Below are 20428 nucleotides of genomic sequence, written 5' to 3'. Positions count from 1 at the left end.
AGAGGAATTTATTCAATAAGTAGTTCACAGAGAGGTTAGTTTTCTACAGAAGCTTTAATAACTCAACATCTGATTCACATTTCACAGTAACATCCTTTGTCTTTTCTGTACAGAATGTGTGGCCCAAAGACCTACAAGGCATTCAAATTGGTTTGTGACCAAGCGACAAACTACAAAATACTACATTTTTACTACAGTTGCTCATCAGTTAGAGATATACATACAAGTTACCCTTACCTTTGCAATTCTTTGATGTTTGACATATAAAAATGAACTGGTATGATTTCATGTGACATTGGTCCTCTCCAGTAGCTTGAGGTCTTTTCATATTGTGCCCACTATACTTAACAGCTCAATCTTTGTTCTAGTATGCCTTATCTACACTTAAAACCCATTTTTGCTAATGAATGGGTTTTGTAACTTATTATAACACAAGTTGAAGTGCGTGTGCAGGTGGAGGCCATCTTGTTTCCGTCTCGTTTCCATCTCTTATGGCTTTATATGCCAGTTACTGGAGCGTAGAGATGATACATTGCCTTACACCTATTCACATTTACTGTCTGGGAGAAGAAGCACTTTCTGCTGACCGAAGGGTCGATGATTCAACTACAGTTCCTATTCAAGACTTTTTAAGAAAGGATGACAGCTTGATTATGATCGACTTATAACATATGTACAGGAGAGATCATCTGACATTACACCTCTCTTAGGGCTCGTCAAGGTCTCAAATGAACTGAATTGTCTTTGGTTATGATGCTGCGTTGGACTGTATGAATTCATGTCTGTGTATGTGTGTAGTAATCTATTGGAGAATGGCAGCTCGTAGTGACAGTTTCTCATCTTGGTCCGGTCTTGAGGAGATTGTTGCCTGCAGTTTGAAAGGGGGAGGAGATAGGAGTTAGGCCTGAAACAGAGGAGTGTTTAGAGGAGATAACGTGTGTGCCATTGGGTGGGTGACAGAGAAAATGATGTGCTGATTCATAGTGAGTTGTGTGTGGCGCCTTTCAGGTAAACTATAGTTTACTATGGGGCTTTGGGATTCAATGGGCAGAGGCAGACAATCTCTCAGTATCCTAGTATAGTCTAGACCAGAAGAGTTCCACTCACCTATATGGCTATACGGCGTGGCTCTTAGAAGAGACCACAGCTTTTTAGGTTTTCTTTGATGATGATGTCAGTTACGGCGTCAAACACAAACTTGACGTTCTCTGTGTCTGTGGCACAGGTCATGTGTGAGTAGACCTCCTTGATATCTCGCCGCAAGTTCAGGTCCAGGAACTGGAGTTTGATGTAGTTACCAGCATCCTCATAGGTGTTGGGGCCTACAGGGAATCCAACAACATTTAGGGAAATAATACTTACAATACTGTCAAAAGAGTCAACAAGAGCTGAAATCAAAGCTTGCTTATGCTACGGATGACAAACACAATATGCAATAGTTAAGAGCTGACATTGGTCTAACATCAAAAGAACATTGAGAAAACACTGAGTGTTCCACGGAGAATAAGCCAGTGGCAGATCTGCTGTTGTGAGCCCACCGTCGTAGTCGGGGAAGCACATGCTGAGGTGAGCTTTCTTGATCTTCTCGGTGAAGACGTCTTTCTTGTTGAGGAAAAGTACGATGGAGGTGGCAATAAAGTAGCGGTGGTTGCAGATACTGTTGAACAGGTGGAGACTCTCGTGCATTCGGTTCTTCATGAGAGAATCACAGATGGATTACATGCATGAAACAAGCTAATTAAACTGATTCTTATACAATTAATCTCTCCATGAGATCACAAAGCCGCTACTCTGACCACTACTCTGTCCATACAGTGCCACGGTGACTACCATTGTCTTCCGTCAGATGGCATCATTTTAACGTGACAAGCATCTCCAGGAGCCATCAGTGCAGACGGCCGCCGTGCTATCTGACGTGAGACAATGCAGTGACTCCTTCAATCTAGTGTGTATGATGATGATGCTGATATCTCACCACTTCATCCTACAGTGACTACCTCAATCTAGTGTGTATGATGATATCTCACCACTTCATCCTACAGTGACTACCTCAATCTAGTGTGTATGATGATATCTTACCACTTCATCCTACAGTGACTCCTTCAATCTAGTGTGTATGATGATATCTCACCACTTCATCCTACAGTGACTACCTCAATCTAGTGTGTATGATGATATATCACCACTTCATCCTACAGTGACTCCTTCAATCTAGTGTGTATGATGATGATGCTGATATCTCACCACTTCGTCATCCTCCACCAGCACCATGTCGTAGGCGCTCAGAGCAGCGATGAAGATAATACAGGTCACTCCCTCAAAGCAGTGGATCCATTTCTTCCTCTCTGAGCGCTGGCCGCCCACGTCAAACATCCTGCAGGACAGCGAGAGAGAGGCAGATGTCAATGTTGATCGCTAATGTTATTACTATATTATTACAATGTTATGGTCATCTAAGCTCATTAGATTTCTTAAAGATAATTGTTGGTTTTCAATGTTTTTGTGATTCTGATCAATGGGGATTAATGCGGGTATAATTGTCTTGCGTTTTGTTTTTAGCCTCACCTGAAGTTGAGATCTTTTAAGCCGAACTGGGTCTCTATGATACCAGTGGTCTTTACCCTGGATCGCAACATGTCCTGCTCAGTGGGGATATATCCAGGCTGGACCAGCCTCTCCAAGTCATTCAGATAGCTAGGTGGGACACCGAGAGAGAGAGGGGTTACTTCCTACTCAGTAGGGGTATATCCAGGCTGGACCAGCGACTCCAAGTCATTCAGAAAGTTAGCTGGGACATGGAGAGAGTGATTATGAAAAACCACCTTCATCTGCTTCATCAACAGACTAGTAAGAGAGGACAAAGCTCTTAGGTGCTAGTTTCCCAGACACATACCCTGGTCCTGGACTAAAAAGCATTCACAATGGAGATCCTTCATTCAAAGAGCGTTTTAGTCCAGGATTTAACTTAATATGTGTCTGGGAAACCAGCCCTTTGTGGATATGATGGTGTGCTGTCATGGGGAAAAGGGAACGGGGATGTGGTTGGTCCAGTCCAGGAGAGGGAACCTACTATCCAGCAGAGTCGTTAAGCTGGTACTCGGAGGCCCTGTCGTAGCATGCCTGGATGCCAGTGTCCTTCCACAGCCGGATGATAATGTCAGACAGCTCCTTGGGCATGGAGCCCTCCTCAATGGTGTCTGCTAGATGCATGAGCTTCCTGGAGTCGTCCTACAAACAAACACACGCAGACATAAGCAAGTACAAAATCATACCTCCACACTTAGATTGCGTACTATACCCAGTTTGACAAAGGAACATCATATCCCAAATAATATGATGCCTGGCTTGGTTATGTTATGTAATCCATCTGTCTGAATAGTGTTCTGTAGAACAATGTTTCCCAAACTTGGTCCTGGGTGCACGGTTTGGGTTTTTCCCTAGCACTACACAGCTGATTCAAATAATCAAAGCATGATGATGAGTTGGTTATTTTAATCAGCTGTGTAGTGCTAGGCCAAAAACTAAAACGTGCTCCAGGATCGAGTTTGGGAACCCTGCAGTAGACAGTCAGTAACTACCTGCTGAGCGGAGTCACCATAGCCAATGTTGAGTTGAGTCATACCCTTTACAATAGCCATGATGGACTGAAGGGTATTGCTGTAGATGATGGTGACAAACTCCATAGACTCCTCAAGAGAGTAACCATCTTGATGGATAATTCTGTTGTGAGAACACAAGAATCCACAAATTAATTTGATTGTTGAGACACTGATCCTTTTATGACATTTAACTTGGTACAATAGTGTTACTAGACTCACTTCATCTGTTTGACGATTGTGCTCTTTCCTGATTCTCCAGCACCTATGCACAAGTGGGGAAAAAAGTACACTTATTTAGATCTCAGGTACTGTATATATAAATTACAGCCTGTGGTAGGAGACCATTATCTGGTGCATGGCAAGGTTTTGGGAGGGTGTAGATCAGTCTCTATAGAAGTAGGCATCACATTTAAAGTACCAAACATGACCACTTGGCTGCAGTGTTAAACTAAGGGGCAAACAAGGAAGTGACAGGTCACAAAGTGTACTCCCTTATTCTATTTCACTTTTCACCTTTTCCACCTTTCTTTAACATTCCTCTGCAACTATTCCCTCCGTTTTCTTTCCTGACCTGTTATGGTCCTCCCTGTTGAGTTGGTGTCTACATTTGCCCACAGAGGAGCCACACAAGGGCACCAAGCTCATTACTCCTGTCCTAAGCCCCTTCAAAGCTGATGTCAGGAAGAACTTTCTCTATCCCTGACCTATATTGTCACAGAGATACAGTATGACTCACTTTCCTGCTGCACACTCTACAGCTGTCATGGTTATTATTCTCTCCTGCTTCGCATCTATATCCATCATGGTTATTAGTTGGCCCTGCTGCCCATCTACAGTCATCATGGTTATTAGTTGACCCTGCTGCCCCTCTACAGCCATCATGGTTATTAGTTGACCCTGCTGCCCCTCTACAGCCATCATGGTTATTAGTTGACCCTGCTGCCCCTCTACAGCCATCATGGTTATTAGTTGACCCTGCTGCCCCTCTACAGTCTCCGTGGTTATTAGTTGACCCTGCTGCCCCTCTACAGTCATCATGGTTATTAGTTGGCCGTGTCTATGAGGTGTTGAGGCCCCTCAGGGACAGTGTCAAGAGATGCTGTGCTGAATGTTCTTCTGTCAGCAGAACCACCTCAGTCTGCATGTGTTCCATGTGTTCACTACATGGCTATTACAACTCAGGAATCTACAATCAATGTTGTGGTCCTGAAAGTGCTCCCTCCCACTGTCTGTCTGTCTGTCTGTCTCTGTCTCTGTCTCTCTCCTCTCCTCTCTCTCTTGTCCCCTAGATACTTGCTAAGACTTAGTTCATGAAGTATTGGTGCAGGGTGTTAGGTTAAGGGTGGATGTTGGGGTCAGTGGAGCTATAATAGGTTTGCATTGGGGTAATTAGGTTAGGGTGTGTGTGCAGTAGTGTGGGGTTAAGACTTCTGTACTGCAACAATTGTTGTTTGAGGATTACCAGGGGCTTGAGGTGAGTAATTACCAAAGTGTTCAGAACAATAGTGTGAAAGCCAGGGGGAGATAAGCTACAGCCTCGGGCTCCTGCAGAGTGACCAAGGATGCTTAGCCTAACCGTTGTTGCTAATGCAAAATGTATTGCATCTGAATATCAGCATTTTCAGTCAATTTAGCATATGTCGACAAGAGGGTAAATGTATTTGGCATAGTAATTCTATTAGCTTTGACATTTACCTAATGAGTTTGCAAGGATGGTAAAGTCTAAATTACAATCCAATGTGGTTTAGGGCAACTGCATGATTAACAATATAATACGAAGAGACAAGATAACATTGTCTCTGTCTACACACCTGCATTATTCAACACCACAGGAGACTACTATGGACATGATCTTCACATCTCTCTCAAGGCTAAACGACAGAGGACAAAACGATCTCTATCCCCATCCCTCTTAGGATAAAAGGTGCTATCTAGAACCTAAAAGGATTCTTCAGCTGTCCCCATACGAGAACAATTGGAAGAACCCTTTAAGGTTCCAGGTAGAACCTGTTTCATTCCATGTAGAACCCTTTCCACAGAGGGTTATACATGGAACCCAAAAGAGTTCTATCTGTAACCAAAAAGGGTTCTACCTGAAACCAAAAAGGGGTATCCTGTGGGGACAACCGAAGAACCCTTTTGGAACCCTTTTTTCCTAAGAGTATAGTAGAGTCTACTCAGCAATATAAACATGGGATTACACACTTAGGATCAAAAGGTTGCTTTTAAGAAAGAAACCTTTTCACCTTCTATTAAATACTAAGAAGCCATCCCGAGCAACAGACCTTTGACCAGATAAGACTCAAGCCAACCACTGGACAGTCACATAGGGCCTTAGAGCCTATGACTCATTTAGTGCATAGTTTGGATACCAGGTTATGATGAGGCACCCCATAGAACACCCTCCACCCAGGCCCTTCCCCAGAGCAGAGGACCAGAGGACCAGGGGGCCAGACAGGCAGACATTACCCAGAAGCAGCAGCTTGACTGTCCTGGCGTCCTTCTCTGCGTCCTCCTTGAGTTTCTTCTCAAGTTCTTTGGAGTGCTTATCCTCTGCGCTCGCTCCGGCCCCCATGCTCACACCCCGGCTTCAGCCCTGTACTGCTCAAAACCAAATAAACGGGGAAAACCGTCCTAGCTGATCACCTAGAGGGCCGACTGGTGTCGTCAACTACGCAGCTGGCACGTCAACTGCTTTTAACGAACACCGGTGAGGCAAATGATTGAGTGTTTTCAAGTCTTAGAGAAGATTTTAGGCATCCTCTGTCCACCTGATCAGGGATGACCAATAGGGCACAAGGACAGAAGACTCCTGGGGCAGGGGGAACCAGATGCAGGGGTACATGGCGTATGAGTGACCTAACCTTTTTTAGGTTGAGGTTTAGGAGGACTTTGCTGTGCTCAGCGGAAGATGCACATCGGCTCAAGTACTTATCTGGCCTCAGCTGCCTTGATAAGAGTGAGGGAGGTAGAAAGACATCTATTCATCCACTGGCCTATGTTCCACGAGGAGTACAATACCTTAGTAAGTAGTAAGTAAGTGAGGTTGAAAGAGGTTAGGGGTGAGATTTCTAACACAAAGAGGAAACAAGGTGTACAGTTGATCAGTGTACAATGATGCATGCTATCGCTTGTTAATGAGAAGCTCACCTATAGTTCCCGTTGTTCTACAGACCACTGGTCTACAGCAGGGCAGAGGTAGTTACTGCTGTGGACTTCACTGTCTAACTCTTAGAGACTCACTCTATTTGAAGTGTGCCTCTCATGACAAAGCTGACGTCACCGTATAATGAAAAAGACTACACAGACTACAACATACAGTGCCTTCGGAAAGTATTCAGACCCCTTTACTTTTTGTTAAAATATAGCCTTATTCTAAAATTGATTAAATAGTTTTTTCCCTCACCAATCTACACACAATACCCCATAATGACAAAGGAAAAAAAGGGTTTTAGAAATGTTTGCTAATATATATAAAAAATAAAAAAACTGAAATATCACATTTACATAAGTATTCAGACCCTTTACTCAGTACTTTGTTGAAGAACCTTTGGCAGCGATTACAGCCTCGAGTCTTCTTGGGTATGATGCTACAAGCTTGGCACAGCTGTATTTGGGGAGTTTCTCCCATTCTTCTCTGCAGATCCTCTCAAGCTCTGTCAGGTTGGATGGGGAGCGTTGCTGCACAGCTATTTTCAGGTCTCTCCAGAGATGTTCGATCGGGTTCAAGTCCGGACTCTGGCTGGGCTGCTCAAGGACATTCAGAGACTTGTCCCGAAGCCACTCCTGAGTTGTCTTGGCTGTGTGCTTAGGGTCGTTGTCCTGTGGGAAGGTGAGGTCCTGAGCTCCAGTCTGAGGTCCTGTCTGAGGTCCTGTCTGAGGTCCTGAGCACTCTGGAGCATGTTTTCATCAAGGATGTGTACTTTGCTCTGTTCATCTTTGCCTCGATCCTGACTAGTCTCCAAGTCCCTGCTGCTGAAAAACATCCCCACAGCATGATGCTGCCACCATGCTTCACCGTAGGGATGGGGACAGCTTTCCTCCAGACGTGACGCTTGGTATTCAGGCCAAAGAGTTCAATCTTGATTTCATCAGACTAGAGAATCTTGTTTCTCATGGTCTGAGAGTCTTTAAGTACTGTCATGTGCCTTTTACTTCCGTCTGGTCACTCTACCATAAAGGCCTGACTGGTGGACTGCTACAGAGATGGTTGTCCTTCTGGAAGGTTCTCCTATCTCCATAGAGGAACTCTAGAGCTCTGTCAGAGTGACCATTGGGTTTTTGGTCACCTCCCTGACCAAGACCCTTCTGCCCCGATTGCTCAGTTTGGCTTGGTTTATGCTCTGAGATGTTCTGTCAACTGTGGGACCTTATGTAGACCGGTGTTTGCCTTTCCAAATCAATACAGTTTACCACAGGTGGACACAGGTGGATCAAGTTGTAGAAACAGCTCAAGGATGATCAATGGAAACAGGATGAACCTGAGCTCAATTTCGAGTCTCATAGCAAAGGGTCTCAATACTTATGTATATATGGTATTTCTGGTTTTAATTTTCAATAAATGTGTAAAAAAAAATGTTTTTAACTGTTTTCGCTTCGTCATTATGCGTAGATTGCTTAGGATAATTTTTTTTCATCATTTTAGAATAAGGCTGTAATTTAACAAAATGTAGAAAATGATGTCTTCCCGAAGACACTGTACATTACTCAGCTCACACTTGTGGAACACACTGAGGATACTGTATACTCAGGGTTGTTCTAGGTCCCAAGAAACAAAGAGATCTTCTGTTGAATCTGAAAATTAATCTTGATGGTTGTACAGTCGTCTCAAATAAAACTGTGAAGGACCTAGGTGTTACTCTGGACCCTGATCTCTCTTTTGACAAACATATCAAGACTGTTTCAAGGACAGCTTTTTTCCATCTAAGTAACATTGCAAAAATCAGAAATGTTCTGTCCAAAAATGATGCAGAAAAATTCTTCCATGCTTTTGTCAGTTCTCCTAATTGTCCCTAGAATTTCTAAGCAAACAGCTAGAGGCAGGGCTTTCTTCTATAGAGCTCCATTTTTATGGAATGGTCTGCCTACCCATGTGAGAGATGCAGACTCGGTCTCAACCTTTAAGTCTTTATTGAAGACTCATCTCTTCAGTAGGTTCTATGATTGAGTGTAGTCTGGCCCAGGAGTGTGAAGGTGAACGGAAAGGCACTGGAGCAACGAACCGCCCTTGCTGTCTCTGCCTGGCCGGTTCCCCTCTCTCCACTGGGATTCTCTGCCTCTAACCCTATTATAGGGGCTGAGTCACTGGCTTACTGGTGCTCTTCCATGCCGTCCCTAGGAGGGGTGCGTCACTTGAGTGGGTTATGTCACTGACGTGGTCTTCCTGTCTGGGTTGGTGCCTCCCCCTTGGGTTGTGCCTTGGCGGAGATCTTTGTGGGCTATACTCGGCCTTGTCTTAGGATGGTAAGTTGGTGGTTGAAGATATCCCTCTAGTGGTGTGGGGGCTGTGCTTTGGCAAAGTGGGTGGGGTTATATCCTGCCTGTTTGGCCCTGTCCGGGGGTATCATCGGATGGGGCCACAGTGTCTCCTGACCCCTCCTGTCTCAGCCTCCAGTATTTATGCTGCAGTAGTTTATGTGTCAGGGGGCTAGGGTCAGTCTTTTATATCTAGAGTATTTCTCCTGTCTTATCCGGTGTCCTGTGTGAATTTTAAGTATGCTCTCTCTAATTCTCTCTTTATCTCTTTCTTTATTTCTCTCTCTCGGAGGACCTGAGCCCTAGGACCATGCCTCAGGACTACCTGGCATGATGACTCCTTGCTGTCCCCAGTCCACCTGGCCGTGCTGTTGCTCCAGTTTCAACTGTTCTGCCTGCGGCTATGGAACCCTGACCTGTTCACTGGGCGTGCTACCTGTCCCAGACATGCTGTTTTCAACTCTCTAGAGACCGCAGGAGCGGTAGAGATACTCTCAATGATCGGCTATGAAAAGCCAACTGACATTTACTCTTGAGGTGCTGACCTGTTGCACCCTCAACAACTACTGTGATTATTATTATTTGACCATGCTGGTCATTTATGAACATTTGAACATCTTGGCCATGTTCTGTTATAATCTCCACCCGGCACAGCCAGAAGAGGACTGACCACCCCTCATAGCCTGGTTCCTCTCTAGGTTTCTTCCTAGGTTTTTGCCTTTCTAGGGAGTTTTTCCTAGCCACCGTGCTTCTACACCTGCATTGCTTGCTGATTGGGGTTTTAGGCTGGGTTTCTGTACAGCACTTTGAGATATCAGCTGATGTAAGAAGGGCTATATAAATACATTTGATTTGATTTGATTTGGTTGTGGAGTTCTCAGGGTTGTTTTTGAAACCAGTGGACAGCCAGCAATCTGTTACATGTAAGGGATTACAAAAAAAAATGGTAACTGTAATCCGTTATGTTACCAGCAACAATATTGTAATCAGATTACAGATACTTTTGAAAAACTAGATGATTACTTTGAGGATTACTTTTAAATCCAGAAAGGATGTTTGCGCAAACAAATATTTGACACTTCTCTGTTTTCTCATTGACATTCAAATCAGCATTGAAAAAAGTTTAAGTTTGTTCACCTGAGTGAGTCTGACCACAAGTCAGAGACCGCTATGATGACACACCAAATGTGTTTGATGGATCACGGGAAGGCGCAGGAATAGGCTTTTGTAGGCTACAGTCCAAACTATGTCTTCCAATGGTGCAACTGCTATCGGCATCCAAAGATTATCCAACTTGAATAAACGCTTGGAGGTCAGGATGACAGCAGTGGTGTAGTTTATGGATTGTGGTTGTTGTGGATGGCTGTTCACAAATCTAAATGTCTATTTGAACCCAATAATGGTTGAATTCAAGAAGTTTAAGCTGCCTATCAATCATTGTTTTTGAAACCAGTGGAGAGCCAGTGAAAAAGGTGCTCTTGCAACACCTGCATAGTGTGGTTCCCACCCTATGAGCAATAAAAGCCCCACATTTATTCCAATCTAATTCCTGCTGATAAAAATACAAATCCATAGGCCTAATGGACACATGCTCAAACTCTCACACTTGTGATAGACCTAAAGGGGCAATCTGTAGTTGCTACATCCATTTTTGGACTTATATATACATTATATATACAGTACCAGTCAAAAGTTTGCACACACCTACTCATTCCAGGGTTTTTCTTTATTGTTACTATTTTCTACATTGTAGAATAATAGTGAAGACATCAAAACTATGAAATAACGCATATGGAATCATGTAGTACCCAAAAAAGCGTTAAACAAATCTAAAAATATTTTACACTTGAAATTCTTCAAAGTAGCCACCCTTTGCATTGATAACAGCTTTGCACAGTCTTGGCATTCTCTCAAACAGCTTCGTGAGGTAGTCACTGGGAATGCATTTCAATTAACAGGTGTGCCTTGTTAAAAGTTCATTTGTAGAATTTATTTCCTTCTTAATGTAGAGTAATAGTGGTATTTTACCACTGTTACTCTACAATGTAGCAAATAGTAAAAATAAAGAAAGACCCTGGAATGAGTAGGTGTGTCCAAACTATTGACTGGCACTGTGTGTATATATATATATATATACCCATTGATTCTTGAAGAATATAACTTATGAATGCCTTTCGCACCCCATCAGAACCATAAACATAATCTTGTTTTTCTCCAATGTTTGTAAACATTGCAAATGTAAACAAACACTGTATAGCCTCATAACATGGTTAAAACAATCATTTTGATATCATGAAAGGTCAGTCCTTGCATCCATAGCTCTGTCTATTAATCTGAGAGTGGTTACATTTCTCCAGGCCCATCCCTCAGTTTTTTTTACCAAAACAGAGGCGGGGCGACCATTTTGTTATTGTTTCATCTGTGGATTTTCCCTTTAAACAGCTGCATATTATCAGTATATCAAAGTATCACCAACTAAAAGGTAAACAATAGGCCTATAGCAAATGCAGCATATGGCATACATTTTTCACATATAAATAGCCCTTTTCAATAGTGCCCAAAGCATGCCATTCCATGAGCGCAGCATTTATTTTCCAACTCGAATCAATGAGCCCGATCAGTTCTCCATGACAACAAATCATAATCAACAGAGTAGGGCTGGCTAATAAGTCCTTACTTTTGGGGTTATTCTCAGGTAAAACAATTTGGCTAATCTATACTTCCATATTTCCAAGTCCTATTCTTGAAGATCAAGGGGTATAACATTTATTAGAATGACTGGAATAATGATAGACTTTGGTTTTTAATTGTAAATATATAATTGAATTGTATTATTATATGTAGTAGAAAGTGATGGGTTAGAAGATGCCTACATAACCAACCCATAAAGTTAATTTAACATCCATAAATGGCCAGCTATGTAAACTTCAACATTGATTTATCCTGCAATAGATGTTTGTCTTCTTCTAAATCCTCTTAAAAGGAAAGTGATATAAAAATGACTGACTGTAATCAGATTACTTTACTGAGTTTGGGTAATCCAAAAGTTACGTTACTGATTACAATTTTGGACAGGTAACTAGTAACTGTAATGGATTACATTTAGAAAGTAACCTACTCTAGACTGAGGGGTGTGATCTCAAAGGTACTTACAGGGCTTTAGTTTCCCCTGACAGATCTCATTGACCTCAATCTGAAGATGGTAACAAAACCTAATCCACAGCGTGTCCTCTGAGAGATGGAAGAAGGACAACTCCAGCACTCAGCTTTCGTAAATTGTAAGAACCATTAAACAAATTAGGATCAGTTGACGCAATAAAGGGTTGAGGCCAGTGCACGAGACCCGAAACCTGTCTATGTGACCTTACTGCACTGTATATACACTGAACAAAAATACGAACGCAACATGTAAAGTGTTGGTCCCATGTTTCATGAGCTGAAATAAAAGATCCCAGAAATTTTCTGTACGCACAAAAAGTTTATTTCTCTCAAAAATGCACAAATTTGTTGACATCCCTGTTAGTGAGCATTTCTCCTTTGCCAAAATAATCCATCCACCTGGCAGCTGTAGCATATCAAGAAGCTGATTAAACAGCATGATCATTACACAGGTGTACCTTGTGCTGGGGACAATAAAAGGCCACTCTAAAATGTGCAGTTTTGTCACACAACACAGTGCCACAGATGTCTCAAGTTTTAAGGGAGCGTGCAATTGACATGGTGACTGCAGGAATGTCCAGCAGAGCTGTGCCAGAGAATTGAATCTTAATTTCTCTACCAAAAGCCGCCTTCAACGTCGTTTTAGAGAATTTTGCAGTACGTCCAACTGGCCTCACAACCGCAGACTACGTGTATGGCATCGTGTGGGCAAGCGGTTTGCTCATGTCAACATTATGAAGAGAGTGCCCCATGGTGGCGGTGGGGTTATGTGCAGGCATAAGCTACGGACAACGAACACAATTGGATTTGTCGATGGTAATTTGAATGCACAGAGATGCCGTGGTGAGATCTTGAGGCCCATTGTGAAGCTTTTTTTTTTAAGGTATCTATGAGCAACAGATGTGTATCTGTATTCCCAGTCATGTGAAATTCATAGATTAGGGCCTAATGAATTTATTTAAATTGACTGATTTCCTTATATGAACTGTAACTCAGTAAAATCTTTGAAATTGTTGCACGTTGCATTTATATTTTTGTTCAGTATAGTTATCCATGCACCATATGAATATAAAAATGATTTCTGTTTTTATAAAATATAGAGCTTTAATTTATTAGTCAGCAACATCAATGAGAAAGGAGAAATAGTCATTTACACAAATCATTACAATAACATCAACTGTGCTTTATGTCATACTAAGTGATTTTTCCTAAATAACCCATACCAAAAATTTGCCAAAGATGCATATATTTGAAATATGCAACAACAACAAAAAACTTTTTGGAAAGAAAGAGGGAGCGAGAGAGAGAGGATGAGAGAGAGAAGAAGAGAGAAAGGAAGAGAACGAGAGAAAGAGAGAGGTAAATAGAGAAAGAGAGAGGAGAGGTAAAGAGAGATAGAGAAGGAGAACTAAAGAGACAAAGGGGCCTCTGTGTGTTGAATATTCCCCAACTAGGGTATGACTCCATCTGCCTTTCCATCCACTGACATCCACAGCATAGCTTTTTGGACTAATATCATATACAATACATAATACATTTCATGCACACAATGAAAAGCCACCATCCCAAAGAGTTTGGTATGTGTTTTCCTGTGGTCAAGAGCAGATCATTCTAGTGGCTGTAGCTATATACATAGAGTTGTACATGGAGACGGAGTCTTCTCTGCTATACACATCTGTGGATTTTGACACATTTTCAGGCAGAATACCATCAACAACGGCTGATCAGAGAAGTTGAATAAACTCTTTAGTGAGAGTTGTGTAACATTTACCTTCTGTAGGAGATGGACAACAGCTCTGACAAACCTATGGTAACCTATGGTAACCCTCTCCAACATGTTACACTATCATTTTTAAAACAGTCTTTGCGCACTTTCCCTTTAGTGACTTCCATGGACTAACCATTGTCTTACGTCAGGTGGCGTCACTCCTACGAGACGCTCGTCCCTCAACCGCCAATCAGTGCAGGCGAAATTGTTGCGCTATCTGACATAAAACAATGTGGACGAAGGGTATATATATTACAAGGAGAGCTGTGATATTGGAAACTACATGGGAGGATTGGAGGAGTTTAGAAATGTTCAGCGCATTTCATATGAAACAACTGACCTCATAAGGAGAATAGGTATAGGCTGGAATGCAAACCAGTATACTTATGGATTAGTATGGAGACTAAGAGATTTCTTTGTCTCTTGTCGTAATTGTGCATAATCAAATTGTCACAAATTATGTAGTGACCTGCTTGAAATTCTAATCTCAATTGAACAATGGTGTACAAAGGGAAGTCAATGTTATTTCAATCCCATCCCCCAAAACGCTTATTTTAACTATCACAGCCTCAAGGGTACAACATTGAGATGTCATATTTACATATACTACATATACACACAAAAAGTCCACAGCAACTAATTCTGGAAGAGACTGGCAATATCAATGTAAATATAACAAATGGGGTTGAAAGAAAGCCAGATTGGACCACAGAAGACACAGGCACCCCTCATCAGCTTCTGGAAGAGTAGAAAATACTCGAGGGAATTTGGGGTCAAGTCTTGTTTCACCCCAGTTAGGTCAGTTAGGCTGGCTAAGGAAGAGGAGGGCATCATTTCCCACAAGGCCTTTCACTCTCGTGTCTGTCTGTGGCTGTGGGACAAACTCAAAGCTGCAGCCTCCTATGGGCATTTCCTCATCTATCTGCGTGTCCAATGAAGTGCCTTGAAGTGACATCCTTATAGTTCATTGGCTGTGGGAATCAACTGTCCATCATGTCTTTGGGGGAGGTTCATCACACATCAGTGATCTGACTCCTCCCACCTCAGACTGCATACTGCCAGCAGTGGAATGATCCAACACGGAGCCAAATTAACAAAACCTATTAGAAAGCATTCTTATCAGTCCATTCAGCTGTAGATATTTACACTTTCAAATGTCCTTTCGATGTGTTGCTGCGCTTCATCCAAAATACAGAACATAACGGTTTTTGCAATGTAAGAACACCATTTGTAATAAACAGTAACACTACCAACAATAATATCATTATAATAACAATCCTATTTGCACAGATTTGCACAAAAAATCCTTGTTTTCTATTTAAGTACAAAGAAATCCACAGAATCTTACTATGTACAACCTACAATAAATACTGTGTATCTTTTTAACAGTTAAGAAGAACCTGTTTGTTGTTTGCTTGTAGTGGTTTCTCTTTCTTATCGCTTTTGATCATTACCTTTTTTAATCCTTTGATTGAAGTCTTTCCCATTTTTGGAGGGTTGTGCAGAGAGGGAGAAAGCAGATGGGACAGGGGGTTGGGTGTCGGGTGTTGGGGTAGTGTGTGGCCTGTGGTATAAGCCTACGGCCTCATGTTTCGGCTGGGGTGGTGTGCTCATCGTCATCGTCCTCACGCTCATCGTCATCGTCATGATGCCGGCGGTTGCGGGGCTTCTTCTGCTCTTTCACCTCCTTCAGTTCCTTGGCCTTGCCAACGGCCAGCATGGGGTCCCCCGGACTGCCCTCTCCCAGCTGCCAGTAGTCCTGACAGTACTGGTTGATCAGGCCCATCTCTGGCTGGCTCAGGATGGTCAGCAGGTCCTTGTACTGACCCGCGCTGGGGGTCCAAGGGCTGGACTGGAGGGGTGGCAGGGCCGGGCTGCCCGTCTCTACCAGAACGCTGTTTACCGTGCGGCTGGACAGGACCACCAGCTGCAGCTTGACCAGCGTGTGTTTGAAGTTCTTCTCTGTGGCCGTGCACTGGTAGACGCCGCTGTCTGATAACTGGAGGGAACGCAGCAGTAGACCCAGCTCTGTCTTTAGTGTCCGGCCCTCAGAGCGGATCTGACAGCAGGGAGATATCATTCATTTATCATTGCATTCATTTAGCAATCATTTTCCATAAACAGCAGGCCATATTGTTAAATAATAAAGTAGTCATTTGTCTGATTATCAGCCTGTTTAGAAGGCAGGCTGTATAAGAGTCAATACAGTAGAGTACAGTACAGCTACAGTGGGATGAGAGTTCCTGACTTACCTCTTTCCTCCTGTCGCTGTTCTCCCTCTGCAGGTGCCATTTGAGGGACACATGAGGGGACCTGGCCTGACACTCCAGGAACGTAGTGCTGCCCTCCACCCCATACTGCACCATCTCCAGCGTGTTCTTATTGGCTGCAGCAAAGCATAAGCATCATGACATCACATGCATGTGTTTCAGGCATCATTTCCTCAGACCAAATCAGTCAATTACTGCTCAACAGTTAGTGAAGTAGCACAGTAGTAGAATTGACAAAATCATGTCCTCTGTCAAAATCACATTCCCCTTTCATAATATTATACACATGTGATGTTATTGGATACTGCTGCTGTCACACTGAATGGTAACCTCAGTGCTGTTAGAGTGTCTATTTGAGGTACGTTAGAGTGTTCTTGTCAGCTCACCATTGGAGTTATAGCCTCTGCACTGGCGGATTGGGTTGCCATACTTTACATCCTGTCGACGGCTGCGCCTAGAGGGGTCAGATCAACATTCCCCAAAAATAAAGAGGTTAACTACAAAACGTTCTACAAACTGCAAGACTGCAGTAAATGTCAAAATATAATTAAAGAGTAGAGACAATGTTGAGAGAACATTGTATTGGCATTTGGCAAAGGTTCCTGCCCCTAAACATGAGCAACACACACACAAAGACGCACACACACACACACACACACACACACACACACACACACACACACTCTGTTGGTACTCACCTCTTCTGCGAGGCGGAGTAGCGGGTACAGGACTTTCCGTCCCAGGCGCAGTAGGGGTCCCGGGCCAGGCAGCAGTCAGCACACACCTCCCCGTACACGTCACAGCGATGGAGGGCCAGGTGGGTCACACCCAACACTGAGCCCACATACAGCTGTTGCTGTAGGGAGGAAGAGAAGGAGAGACTGAGCGAGGAATAGAGACCAATTGGAAAATGTCGGCATAGCATCATCCAGACTTCGGCATCCACTGTTTAAGCTGCAGTGAATTATGTGATATTTTATAGGAAGACAATTCTGAATGTGTGTGCACTGAACCATCAGACTGTGGAATGTTCAACTTACCCTTTTGGAGGAAATCTTCATGGTGGTTATGGGAGTTGGCACCTGAAATGTAAGGGATAGAAGCAGATCTTAATAAGAGAAGAATAAAAGTTGGAACGATGTTCTACAGAATAAATGTTTCTTACATGAGGAATGAGTTGACAAAAATGGAAAGTTACTACTGAGAAAGAGAGAGGTAAAATAAGGAGAGAGAGAGAACATGAAAGAGAAAGAGAAGGAAAGGTAGAGGGAGAGAGAGGAAGAACAGAAGAAGAGAGAAAGAGAAACTCACCCTGAACACCTCCACCTCCTCTAGCACCAGCTCCTCAGTCTGCAGGTCATCTCTGGGCAGGACAATTACCTTCTGAACCGTCCCCCTGTCTGAAGACCCAGAGGAGTGATCGTGTTAACCTCTACTCCAGACCAGATCCAGAGGAGTGATCAGGTTAACCTCTACTCCAGACCAGATCCAGAGGCGTGATCATGTTAACCTCTACTCCAGACCAGATCCAGAGGAGTGATCAGGTTAACCTCTACTCCAGACCAGATCCAGAGGCGTGATCATGTTAACCTCTACTCCAGACCAGTCCCAGAGGAGTGATCAGGTTAATCTCTACTCCAGACCAGATCCAGAGGCGTGATCATGTTAACCTCTACTCCAGACCAGATCCAGAGGAGTGATCAGGTTAACCTCTACTCCAGACCAGATCCAGAGGAGTGATCGTGTTAACCTCTACTCCAGACCAGATCCAGAGGCGTGATCATGTTAACCTCTACTCCAGACCAGACCAGACCCAGAGGAGTGATCATGTTAATCTCTACTCCAGACCAGATCAGACCCAGAGGAGTGATCATGTTAACCTCTACTCCAGACCAGATCCAGAGGAGTGATCAGGTTAACCTCTACTCCAGACCAGATCCAGAGGCGTGATCATGTTAACCTCTACTCCAGACCAGATCCAGAGGAGTGATCATGTTAATCTCTACTCCAGACCAGATCCAGAGGAGTGATCAGGTTAACCTCTACTCCAGACCAGTCCCAGAGGAGTGATCAGGTTAACCTCTACTCCAGACCAGATCCAGAGGAGTGATCATGTTAACCTCTACTCCAGACCAGACCAGACCCAGAGGAGTGATCATGTTAATCTCTACTCCAGACCAGATCCAGAGTAGTGATCAGGTTAACCTCTACTCCAGACCAGTCCCAGAGGAGTGATCAGGTTAACCTCTACTCCAGACCAGATCCAGAGGAGTGATCATGTTAACCTCTACTCCAGACCAGTCCCAGAGGAGTGATCAGGTTAACCTCTACTCCAGACCAGACCCAGAGGAGTGATCATGTTAACCTCTACTCCAGACCAGATCCAGAGGAGTGATCAGGTTAACCTCTACTCCAGACCAGTCCCAGAGGAGTGATCCGGTTAACCTCTACTCCAGACCAGATCCAGAGGAGTGATCATGTTAACCTCTACTCCAGACCAGATCCAGAGGAGTGATCATGTTAACCTCTACTCCAGACCAGATCCAGAGGAGTGATCAGGTTAACCTCTACCCTACTCTAGACTCAGAGGATCAGGTTCTACTCTACTCAAATGTGCTGAGGAAGATAGGGGAATAGGAGTATAGGAGGATCCCCCCGGTCTTGTACAGGGGTCTACAGGAGGCATTCATCACCAGGCTGAGTGAGCACAGTACAGTCATCAACTGTAGGGTCTTCCAGCTCCCACCCTCTGATCCACACCATGATTTACGGCCATAGGGACAGGCTGTGTGAAGTACTGCCAGACGATGACCAGGGTAGTATTACCGTACATTCAAACAAATTACAGTAACTCCACCCTTTCCATAAAAATAGTACTGTAGGCTGTGTTCTTTCGTCTTTGAGAAGACAAGCACTTTGACAAAAATTCTAACATAATACTTTCCCCAGATTATAGTTTTTTTTTCTGAATCTATCACAGTTGTGAACACACACAATAACAAGACTATCAAATCAATCAGCAGGCAGGGACTCAGAGCACTGACCTGTCCCCAGGAAGAGGACCTCGTAGCTCCCATCTGCAGCAGCCACCTGGTCCACGGTGATGGTGGTAAACTCATAGTCCACGTTGTTCCGGACCACCAGGGGGCGCTTGTGTATTGGGTATACAGCGTGGTACATGGTGGGGTGGTTCCGCATGAAGTTAATCACCTCGTCTGGGTAATCCTTAGTGGACTTCATGTTGGGGGTGAACGTACCACCGGGACACTGGGTTTAGAAAGAGAGCAGAACCAGCCATGTTAAATGTGGTCATTTATTGAATTTATGAATATGTGTGTGTGTTTATCACCCTCAGCACGTCACTCACCGTCCCAGGACGAGGGTAGGGGATCTTCCCAGTGTAGGCCATCCACTGATAGTTGGGGCCCTCCTTGTGAGCATAGGGTCCATTAAAGACCTGACGGATGTCAGCCATGGAGTAGACACACACTGCTGAGCCCTTAAACACGGATCTGGAAGGGAGAGGTAAAGGGACGAGGAGGCTCAGACACACTAAAGGGAACAGCTTTAGGAGACATGGGATTACTACTCACTCTCTGAGAAATTAGCTACATTGTCCCTCACATCACATATTCTCTCATAGACATAAGGCAGGCATACTCCAACACTATGATGACCCACAAACACTCTCCACCACAGACAAGCTGTCTGACACACTCACAATCAAACATCACACACAGCCAAGCTAAACATCAGAGAGACCATAGCACACCCCACCCCACCACAGCACACCCCACCACAGCACAGCACACCACAGCACACCCCACCACAGCACACCACACCCCACCATAGTACACCCCACCACATCCCACCACACCCCACCACAGCACACCACACCCCACCATAGCACATCCCACCACACCACACCACAGCACACAACACAACACCACCTCCCACCACAGCACACCCCACCACAGCACACCCCACCACAGCACACCCCACCACAGAACACCACACCCCACCATAGCACACCACACCACACCACAGCACAGCACACCACACCCCACCATAGCACACCCCACCACAGCACAGCACAGCACACCACACCCCACCACAGCACACCCCACCACAGCACAGCACACCACACCCCACCATAG

At 44.1% G+C, this 20428-nt stretch overlaps 2 protein-coding genes across 6 annotated transcripts in view; both read right to left on the bottom strand.

The window, feature by feature from the left end:
* Nucleotides 1-44: 44 nt before the first annotated feature.
* LOC139554978 (guanine nucleotide-binding protein G(t) subunit alpha-1) lies at nucleotides 45-6365 on the bottom strand. Its single transcript, XM_071368318.1, has 9 exons — nucleotides 6069-6365; nucleotides 3819-3861; nucleotides 3579-3720; nucleotides 3071-3228; nucleotides 2566-2694; nucleotides 2245-2374; nucleotides 1539-1692; nucleotides 1108-1322; nucleotides 45-868 (listed from the first exon to the last, which is right to left on the bottom strand). The coding sequence occupies exons 1-8, from the start codon at nucleotides 6172-6174 to the stop codon at nucleotides 1132-1134; spliced, it is 1053 nt and encodes a 350-aa protein (XP_071224419.1). The 5' UTR covers nucleotides 6175-6365; the 3' UTR covers nucleotides 45-868; nucleotides 1108-1131.
* Nucleotides 6366-13317: 6952 nt separating this feature from the next.
* The window catches only part of LOC139554874 (semaphorin-3F-like), a 107445-nt gene continuing 100334 nt past the window's right edge, over nucleotides 13318-20428 (bottom strand). For 3 of the 5 annotated variants that reach the window (XM_071368103.1, XM_071368129.1, XM_071368113.1), the window contains 8 exons: nucleotides 19639-19783; nucleotides 19316-19538; nucleotides 17583-17671; nucleotides 17312-17353; nucleotides 16971-17127; nucleotides 16658-16741; nucleotides 16254-16387; nucleotides 13318-16060 (listed from right to left, as the gene is read on the bottom strand). In XM_071368103.1, the coding sequence (XP_071224204.1) occupies nucleotides 15587-16060; nucleotides 16254-16387; nucleotides 16658-16741; nucleotides 16971-17127; nucleotides 17312-17353; nucleotides 17583-17671; nucleotides 19316-19538; nucleotides 19639-19783 (1348 nt within the window). In that variant the 3' untranslated portion in view covers nucleotides 13318-15586. Of the gene's footprint in view, nucleotides 16061-16253; nucleotides 16388-16657; nucleotides 16742-16969; nucleotides 17128-17311; nucleotides 17354-17582; nucleotides 17672-19315; nucleotides 19539-19638; nucleotides 19784-20428 lie in introns of all 5 variants that reach the window. The other 2 variants (XM_071368121.1, XM_071368138.1) reach the window with 1 other exon arrangement.

The sequence above is a fragment of the Salvelinus alpinus genome, chromosome 2 (assembly GCF_045679555.1).
Source record: "Salvelinus alpinus chromosome 2, SLU_Salpinus.1, whole genome shotgun sequence".
In the NCBI taxonomy this organism is placed as follows: Eukaryota; Metazoa; Chordata; class Actinopteri; order Salmoniformes; family Salmonidae; genus Salvelinus; species Salvelinus alpinus.
Note: the sequence above shows the minus strand (reverse complement) of the source record. Positions and strands in the feature narration are given on the sequence as shown.